Consider the following 9,346-nt stretch of genomic DNA (forward strand, 5'->3'; position numbering starts at 1 on the left):
GGAATAGAAACCAGATGAAATTGAAAAGTGAAAGAAGATGATAGATGGGTGGAGCATCTATCAAGTAGCTTGTCAGTTAAGGGATGTGGCAGTGACTGAAGGAGGATGGGGACAAAGAAGGAACTTTAAATAAGGCAGAGACTAGAGCATGTTCAGGTTCCACAGGGAAAGAGCCAGTAAGTAGAGAGGGAATAGATCACTGAAGGGGCACCAGGCTGTGACCTGTGTTTCTAAGGGCAGGCCTCTGCCTGGCTCTGACTTGATCATCTTTCCCTGCCAGGGAATGGACAGGGATGAGGAGTCCCAGGGATATGAGAACAAATAGGCTGGTTCAAAGAAGACCAGAGGGGAGGAATCTTGAGGGCCAGTAGAACTGGCCTTCTGATTGACTGTTCCTCCAGACAGGCAACCACAGGATCCCTTTGGGTTTTCTGGTCTTTGTGAGGAAATGTGATAATCTACTCATGATAATAATTGAAGTTTCAACACCTCTACTACCTCCTATTACTTTTGAAGACCTCTCACTCCAATTCATAGAGGAATCGCTAAACCATGTCATTCCTTTGCAGTTCTCTCTTCTGGTAAAATCAGACCACTCCTTATTTTTAACATTCCCAGCTAGTCTGTAGACAAACGTTTCTGACATTTCCAGGAGAGTGCATCTCTCAGCATATCCTGGGATGTACTCCATATCAAAGCAGAATCCCCATAATTAGTGGACTCCTATGGTTTTGAAGGTGTCTCTGCAAATTGTGAATGAGCTAGGACAGCCAAGCACTTTTACTTCAAAATGACTTCCAGCAACCTGAGATATAAGACCAGTCAGAACCCAGATACAAGCTCTTCCTCATTGTAGTCTCTCCAGATTTTTTTCCTTGAAACCCTTAGCAACCAGCATTCCATTCCAGAGTCTGCATAGAAACTGCAGCCTCCTGGATAGCCTGGATGCTGTTCATACTGACAGCAACTTCTCTGGGAAACCAGACTGGCACTTCAACCTACTGGAAGGTGCCCTGCCAGCCTGGAAAGGAAAAATAGAGGCTGCTATGAGATCTGACTATCTGAAGTATCAGGGAAGCCTTCTTAGAGGAGTAGATTTTTAAGCTGCAGTTGGTGTATATAAGGAACGCTTTTTGTTTTAATGAGGTTACTGTTGCAACTTCCTGTGAAAACACAGGGTTATAGTACCATCGACATATAATAGGGTCAGAGTTTCTTGGGGTTAACTTCAGGATTTCCTCTTGCTTTGCCTTTCTTCACACCTCTCCTTATCTCTTTTTGTACATCTTCTTGAGATAGTTCTGGAAACCTTTGTGCTGTGACCTGTCTTCCTAAGAGCAGGCCTCTGCCTGGCCCTGTCTTCCCAACCAAAATGATCATCCTTTCCCTGTAGAGGAATAGATAGGGACAGGGAGGCTGGGGAGTGAGAACAAGTAGGCCAGTTCCCAGGTGAGAAGTCAGTGGAGGGCAGAGACTGTGTGTCCTGTTTCTGATCTGTGCTCTCCCTTCCTCCAGATTATGCTGCTGATGAGAACTGTGCGCCTCGTGGGTACCTCGCAGCTACAATGCAGTTTGTCCCTGGTCATTTCTCCTGTGACGTTGTATGGGGAACTGTGATCCGAGTCCATTCACGCCTCAAAATGGGGCCCAGCATGGGGGTCTCTCGGGGTATGTGATTGGCATGAGAGGGCAGTTGGAAGGTGGGAGGATCTGGGGAAGGGTGTTTTTTGAGCCCACATTACTCCCCCAGCCATCCAGGCCCTGCGCTCTGTGCTTAATGCCTTCTCCGTGGTGAACCGAAAGAATATGTTTGTTTATCAGGAACGAGCAACAAAGGCTGTGTACTATCTTCGGTATGTGGGCCCTAAGAAGATGGGGTAAGGCATGAGTCAAGGATGGTGTGGAGGAGGCAAATCCAAAGACCTTGCCACTCTTTCCCAGGCTCCTGGAGACGTCCTGCAGTGACCGGCCATGGGAAGGGGATGCTCTGCCCCCTTCCCTGGCTCTGTCCCGAAGCCAGGAGCCTATCTACTCTGAGGAAGCCTCGGCATGTATCACTCCCACTCCCCAGTGTCCCCATGTGCCCTTGTTCTTGGCTTCCTGGTGCTGGGCCCTGACCGTTATTGTCCCTGTAGGGTCCTCGTTCTCCCTTAGACATGGCCTCCAGTCGCAGTTCAGATGCTGCTCGTCCTGTGGGCCAAGTGGACAGACACATCCAGCTGCTGGTTCATGGTGTAGGGCAGGCAGGTACGACTGTGAGAGGGGCAGGGGAATAACCAGATGAGGTTCCAGAATCCTCTGGGACTTCTGTTAGAGCCTCTTCCTAATCTGCCCTGGGCCCCCTGCTATGCTCTGCACTTTCCTCAAGCAAGAGATGAGTGGGAAAGGACAGACTCCTGTGATGTTTAAGGGGTAGGGCTGCAGCTGACTGAGGTGCAACCTGGGGAAAGGGAGCTTGGTGGCTGGAGAGCTGGTGGCACTCCTAGCCTGATGGCAGGGCTGGGTTAGGGTGAAGACGATGGTTGTTTGGGATACACTGAGCCTGAGGTATCCAGTGGGCAAATGGATTTTCCACCTGGTATTTATGGCTCACTTAATATGTGCCAGGTCTTGGGCTAAGACTGTTCTCTTAATCTTGCAACAAACCAGTGGGGCAGTGCTATTATAATTCCCATTTTACAATGAGAACACTGAGGCTTTGAGAGGTGAAACTCATGCATCCATAGTCACATAGCAAGTAGTTGACAGAACTGGAACCTAGTGGTTCCACTAACACTGCCTCCAGTATGTGGGAGACTGTTTGAGTCTAGGGTGTAAGGGCTGCTATGGGAGTAGCTGAATCTTCTACTGGTGTCTCCACCTTCCCACCATGGCCGTGTCCAGGTCCTGAGATCACGGATGAGCTTGTGCGAGTTCTGCGTCGGCGCCTGGATGAAGCCACGCTGGATGTCATCACGGTCATGCTTGTTCGGAACTGCAAGCTGACACCAGCTGATGTGGAGGTTAGTTCCCTCCCAGGTACCAACATCCTTCCCAGGTTCATTTGCAGGTATTAGGACAACCTAGTCTGGAACCTCTGCATTCAGCTGTATCCTCCTCTTCCCACTCTAGTTCATCCAGCCCCCCGGAAGTCTGCCCTCAGAGGTCCTGCATCTGGCCCTGCCCCCCTCCTGCAGGCCCTGGCTTCCTGCCCTGGCCTGGTATCTGCGGCAGAACCTGCTCATCTTCCTGCACTCTCCTAAGTACACGGACAGCAACAGCCGGAACCACTTCCAAGTGAGATGCATTCATCTCTCTCCTCACTCGTGAGCATGACTGTTTCCTGCAGATACTCCATGTACTTTTGCCCATAGACCTGTATACACCCATGCCCTCCAGGTGTCTTTGTTACCACCTCTGTCTCCTTGTGTTCCCATGAGTGTCTATACCCTGTTCCCCACTGTGGACACCCATCCCGAGGGTTTTGTCCATTTGCTTGTTCTTAGTGCTCTGTGGCTGTTCTCTCCTCAGCATCCACTCCCACCACAGGGTGGCCTCCCTGACTTGGACATCTACTTGTATAACAAGCCTGGTGGACAGGGTACTGGGGGCAAAGGTACAGTACAGGGCACAGGCCTGCAGACTGCCAGGTGTGGGAAAGCCTTTTGTTATCTTGTGGCTGAGAGAGACTTTCCCAGCCTTGCAACTGACAGGGATTTGGTGGGGAGGTCTGCAACGATCCACTTCTGAGTCTTCCTGTGGATTTCTAACCAGGGGTCGCCTGCATCACTGTAGCCTTTGTGGATGAAGGAGGGGCCCCCATATCACTGGCATTGTGGCCCCCCTCTTCTCCGGCACCCCCAGACCCACTGCAAGAGGAGGAATTTGAGCAACTAACCCAGGTCATTCGCTGCCCAGTCATGCTGAACAGTTCTTCAGGTGGGGCAGTTTGGTCAGAGGATGGGACGTTCAGTAAATGCTGTGGGAGGCAAGGGTGGCAAGTAGAATGGGAGCTAGGGGCACGCTCATGTGTCCCCCATTTTTTCCTCCAGCTCAGAATGGGGCCCCACAGCTTCGACTGGATGTCTGGGAAAAGGGGAACATTAGTATTGTGCAGCTGGAGGAGAAGCTCCGAGGAGCAGCACGTCAGGCCCTGGCTGATGCCATTATGGAACTTCGGCTGCTGCCAGCTTCACTGTGTACAGAGGATGCACCCCCAGGTATGCAGGCCCAGAGAATCCAGGCAGGACGGTGGCAGGTGAGGGTGCAAAGGTGAAGTTTGGGGAAAACGTGACAGAGGTCCCATCAGAAATACATATTCACAGCTGTCCACTCCCTTGTCTGTGCATCATCAAGGTGATACACTGGCAGAAATGGACAAAAGCAGCTAGCTGGTCACCCACTAAGAGAGGGCTGAATCATCAGAGGCTCACATCACACAGCCACATATTGCTGCACATCAGTTGCATATGCTGTCATTCACTAACATGTAGAGTAGATGGCAAGTCTGTCATACCAGCCTTGAGGCCAGATTGTCTGGAATGGGGATTGATGATGAGTGACGGGCATCTGTAATGTCTTGTGTCCATAGGAAGTCTCAGAAGTGGATCGTTGGAAACCAAGAGCTCTGCAGGCCGAGCTAGCCCCTTTCCTCCTGCCCCTATCCCTGGGGAACCTGTGACTCCACCCAGCAAAGCTGGCCGGCGTAGCTTCTGGGATATGCTGGTAATGGGAAGAAGTGGTGAAGTTTGCATCTACCTTCCTGCCTGCCTCCTAGCCCCTGCTTCCTCCCATCTACCTCCCAATCCCCTACAGGCCATGCCACAGAACTCTTTTTCTTTATTTTAAAGATGTAGGGTACAGTTCAGGGTTAGGTATACAAGTGTTCGTTATGCAGGTACCCTTGTCGGTGAGGTGTGCCCCTCCCTCCCCTGGCAGTTTCCCTCAACTGTCAATCCCACCCTGCCCTCCCCTGACAGTTTCCCACTACTGCTATAAAGCTGCTCTGTCCTGCTGGGCACAGTGGCACACGCCTATAGTCCCAGCTACTCAGAAGGCTAAGGTGGGAGGACCCCTTCAGGTCAGGAGTTCAAGGCCTAGTGGGTTATGATTGTGCCTGTGAATTGCCACTGCACTCCAGCCTCGGCAACATAGCAACAACCAGTCTCTTTAAAAAACAAAGAAAGACAAAAAAAAACTGCTGTTTTTTTGGATGAGAGTTTGCAGAACATAGCTCGTTCTCACTGCTGTAGAGAGAGTCTCAGCTTACTAAGTACCTTCACTTCTATTTTTCTTGTCAGACCCTCACAATAGCTTGTGAGATATGTAGAGCTTTTACCATTGAGGATGGTGAGACTCGGGAAAGTTAAGAAACCTGCCCAAGGCTGTTTAGTCAATCTCCAGGGTAGCCTGGATCTGAACCCTCGGCCTCCAGTTCCTCCGGGCTGTTACTATTCCACAGTCCTCCATTCTCTACTTCTTCCTCTTCCCAAAAGCCCTTCCTTATTCACTTCATTGCCCCCAGAGTAAAACGGAATGTGGGGATTTGGGTTCCCCCAAAACAACTGATGACATTGTCCTGGATCGGCCAGAAGACACTCGAGGTCGGAGGCGTCATAAAACTGAGAGTGTTCGGACTCCCGGTGGAACTGAACGGGCACCAGGCCCAGATTCTGGAGCCCAGAGACAAAGGTGTGTGTTGTGGTATGGTGTCCCAGGAGGGTGTGAGTGTGAAGTCATTGTTGGGCATCCATTTGTATAAATATATACGTGTCATGTATGGATGTAAGGCTCTTACTCCTGCTGTGTCTTTAGACGCCGGACAACACAGCTAGAAGAGGGTGAGGTGGGGACTCTGAATCCTGTGTTTGCCTGCGTCACTCGGCGTTGGATGGAGTTTATGGTTCAGATTGGTGAGACTCCCGCCCACCTTTCCTATCCCTCAACTCCCAGCCTGGTCTCCATTCTGCAGTCCCTAACTGACTTCTCTGCCTTCCAGGTTGCGCCTCAGTATCCAGAAGCTCCACCCATATGGTGTCCCGTTTCCTCCTTCCATCCATCCTGTCTGAGTTCACCACTTTAGTCACTTCAATGGCTGGAGACACCAGTGTTCGTGTCTTTGAGCAGCATTTGTGAGTCTGGGATCTCATGGAATTGAAGGGAACTTCCTGGACTTCCTAAAGCCAACCCCCTGGAGGCTGAGTCAGAAGAGGTGGAAACTAGGCCCAGGAATGTGAAGGCTGAGCCAAGAAATGGCATCATAGATGGTCTCCTTTCTGTCCACCCCTCTCTCCCAGCAGGGGTTCAGAACCAGAGATCTTCAATCCTTGTTCACCTGGGCAGGTGGGCCCAGCTCCCCGCCCAGCAGCTGAACGGCACCTGCTGCTTTTGGGAAGGAATTTCTTGCAGTGGAGGAGACCAACCCAGCAAGGTGAGGGTGAGCCCAGAGTAATAACTGATGGAATATTCTCTGACCCTGCAGGGGGGATGGCAGGGTTAGGAGGGAATCTACCCCAGACCTCCATTGTGCCCCTCCCCCCACCCTATAGCTGCCAAAGCCATGCAGCGCTTCGAGTCAGGAGGTGATGGGATCTCAGGGAGAAATGCTCCCCGGCAGAGATTCTTGCTACTGGAGGTCATAGACAAGAAGGTAAATGTGGACCAGCGACTGGGTAAGATGAGGGGTTAGTATGATCTCACTAACCCTGACCCCTGACCTACAGCTACAGCTACTGACCTACAACTGGGCTCCAGACCTGGGGACGGCATTGGGCCGAGCACTGGTTCGCCTTGTGCAGTGGCAGAATGCACGGGCCCACCTTATCTTCTGCCTACTCAGCCAGAAGCTTGGACTCTTCCATCATTATGGCCAGTTGGACTTCCCAGTGCGAGATGAAAAGGTGCCTACTGCTCTGGCTCCTCCTCTATTTCTGGCTACTGGGGAGTCAGTTAAAGGAAGAACTAGCTCGGAAGCAGCAGAGATAGGACAGGCTGAGGGTAGAGGTGGTAGGGAGGGAGAGCTGGAAAGAGGGCCCAAGGGCTAAGGCCATGAATCTGTTGTGATGCTCCACCTCTCAGGAGCCAAACCCATTCCTACTACCGACCATGGAAGTGGAGACTCTCATCCGCTGTGCAAGCCCCCCGCTGAGCCGTGAGCAGGGCCGGCTGAGTGGGTCCTCTCGTGGTGGGGGTCCCCATCCCCTGGACACATTTCCCTTTGATGAGGCCCTGAGGGATATCACAGCTGCCCGCCCCAGCTCCACATTTGGTCCTGTGCCCAGACCTCCTGATCCTGTCACTTACCATGGACAACAGTTCTTGGAGATCAAGATGACAGAGCGTAGAGGTAAGGGTACAAGGCTGGGTGGTGGGCAAGGGAAGCCTATGGAGCCTGGGAGGGAGCAGGGTGACAGAACCTAGGGCTGCTACTAATGTCTCCAACCCCCAGAGCTAGAGCGCCAGATGAAGATGGAGAACCTATTTGTAACCTGGCAGCAGCGTTCTGCCCCAGCCAGCATGCCCATCAGTGTGAGTGACCCCAAGACGTGACCCCCAACCTCACCCTCCACGAGGATCCTGTGACTCTGCCCTGGCCACTGCTCCAGGCTCACTGCCCCAGGCTCACTGCCCCAATTTCCCCAGGCTGGGGAGCTGGAGACCCTGAAGCAGTCATCCCGCCTCGTGCATTACTGTGCAACAGCCCTGCTCTTTGACCCAGCTGCTTGGCTCCATGGGCCCCCAGAGACCTCTGGGCCCCCTGAGGGGCAGGTGAGGCTCAAGACTCCCACATTTCTCTTACGAAATTTCTGTTTACCCCACAGTGACCTCCCTTTCTCCACCCCCATTGGGGTAGTAGACAGTGGGTAGGGTCATCCTTAATCTCCATTCCCACAGCGGCGCCATCGCCCTGAATCAGGGTCTGGGAACCGAGAGGCCCCCGCAAGCTGTGAATCTTTGGATGTGCCTCCACCGGGAGCCCGTGAGGAACCTTGGCTGAAGGAGCTGAGCTTGTCTTTCCTGCAGCAGTACGTGCAGTATCTGCAGAGCATAGGCTTTGTGCTGGTACCACTGCGACCCCCCTCGCCCACCCGCAGGTGAGCCCTTTCCTTCCTTCCCTTCTGACTTCTCATCTGCTGCAGGTGGAGCCCCACATTGACACCTCAGGCCTGTGCATGTTCATCCCACTGGCCTGGCACACATACGTGAGGGTCTTAGACACTGTCATGCAGTTCTTATGCCTGTCCTTGCAAACTACATATCCTTAGTGGAACTCAGGGCCACACTCATACACAACTGTGTACAAGTTGTATGCTCTCACGAAGCTTGGGCCCACACACACCTTGTATGCTTACATGCTTGTATACATCCACACATGTAAATCTCCTGCATGCTCCTAAGTTTTTGGATCTAGGTCTTAAAGATTCCTGGCCTGACCATCTCACTGACCTCTTCTGAAGTTTTGTGTGGCTTCTGGCCTGGACCTCTGCATTGGGACTATTTGCATCACTCTCCTTGGTCATGTTCATTCACTGGCCAGAACTGACAGGTCTGAATCTTGGAAAGTAGGCAGCCCCTCTGTACCACCTTCCATCTCTCCTGAACTCAGGGACAACTCTGCAGCCACCTTTCTGATTGTGTGTCAAACCTCAGGTCCCCATTTTTGTGGCCCCTGCCATGTTCCTCTCCAGATAATATGTTCCCAGCCCCTGTATGTTCACACTGCACTCAGTTACTTTCATGTCTTTAGGTGTGTAAGTTTATCAAAGCATTTTCTCCCTCCTCTCTATTTTTTGTTTAGATACCTTTTCAAGCTAGAAAGGGTAAAATGTATTCTTCCTTACTGAGATGCCACCTCCATCCTAGACTGTCCAGTCTGACTCCTTCACGTTTTCTTAACCAGCTTTCCATTTACCAGGCTCCCCTTCTCCTTGCATTAGGAAGAGCAGACATGCCTGCTCCTCCTGGGGTCCTACCCACTCATCCCTTAGTGGCTAGGCCAGCCCTTTGCAGCACCGTGAGGAGGAGCTGCTCAGCCTGCCACCCTTGATAGCTAGTTCCCACCGATGGGAGCTTCTCTGAAATACTTCAGTTTGCATACTTGCCATCCAGTTATGTTCTTCCCCAAAATCCGAATTCCTTTTTAAAACAAGGTGCTCTAGCCAGATGTGGTGGCGTGCGTCTATAGTTTCAGCTACTTGGAAGGCTGAGGCGGAAGGATCACCTAACTTCAGCAGGTGGAGGCTGCGGTGGCAGTGAGATTCCAACTCAAAAAAATTAAAAAAATAGAAAAAATAAAACAAGGCACTGGGTTAAATAATACTTCTGTCGTAAAATTTTTTTTTTTTTTTTTGAGTTGGTGTCTCACTCT

At 51.7% G+C, this 9,346-nt stretch overlaps 1 protein-coding gene across 1 annotated transcript in view; it reads left to right on the forward strand.

The window, feature by feature from the left end:
• Positions 1-1,946: 1,946 nt before the first annotated feature.
• The window catches only part of LOC103257020 (KICSTOR complex protein SZT2-like), a 13,947-nt gene continuing 6,547 nt past the window's right edge, over positions 1,947-9,346 (forward strand). The window contains exons 1-18 of the mRNA XM_021710745.1: positions 1,947-2,047; positions 2,136-2,247; positions 2,884-3,002; positions 3,112-3,276; positions 3,511-3,595; positions 3,754-3,918; positions 4,032-4,199; positions 4,571-4,704; positions 5,504-5,670; positions 5,794-5,891; positions 5,978-6,110; positions 6,276-6,409; positions 6,528-6,628; positions 6,702-6,878; positions 7,057-7,324; positions 7,427-7,506; positions 7,621-7,746; positions 7,873-8,072. Of these exons, the coding sequence (XP_021566420.1) occupies positions 2,157-2,247; positions 2,884-3,002; positions 3,112-3,276; positions 3,511-3,595; positions 3,754-3,918; positions 4,032-4,199; positions 4,571-4,704; positions 5,504-5,670; positions 5,794-5,891; positions 5,978-6,110; positions 6,276-6,409; positions 6,528-6,628; positions 6,702-6,878; positions 7,057-7,324; positions 7,427-7,506; positions 7,621-7,746; positions 7,873-8,072 (2,411 nt within the window). The 5' untranslated portion in view covers positions 1,947-2,047; positions 2,136-2,156. The remainder of the gene's footprint in view (positions 2,048-2,135; positions 2,248-2,883; positions 3,003-3,111; positions 3,277-3,510; positions 3,596-3,753; positions 3,919-4,031; positions 4,200-4,570; positions 4,705-5,503; positions 5,671-5,793; positions 5,892-5,977; positions 6,111-6,275; positions 6,410-6,527; positions 6,629-6,701; positions 6,879-7,056; positions 7,325-7,426; positions 7,507-7,620; positions 7,747-7,872; positions 8,073-9,346) is intronic.

Source organism: Carlito syrichta, unplaced genomic scaffold (genome assembly GCF_000164805.1).
Source record: "Carlito syrichta isolate Samal-C Ts95f unplaced genomic scaffold, Tarsius_syrichta-2.0.1 Scaffold301018, whole genome shotgun sequence".
NCBI lineage: Eukaryota > Metazoa > Chordata > Mammalia > Primates > Tarsiidae > Carlito > Carlito syrichta.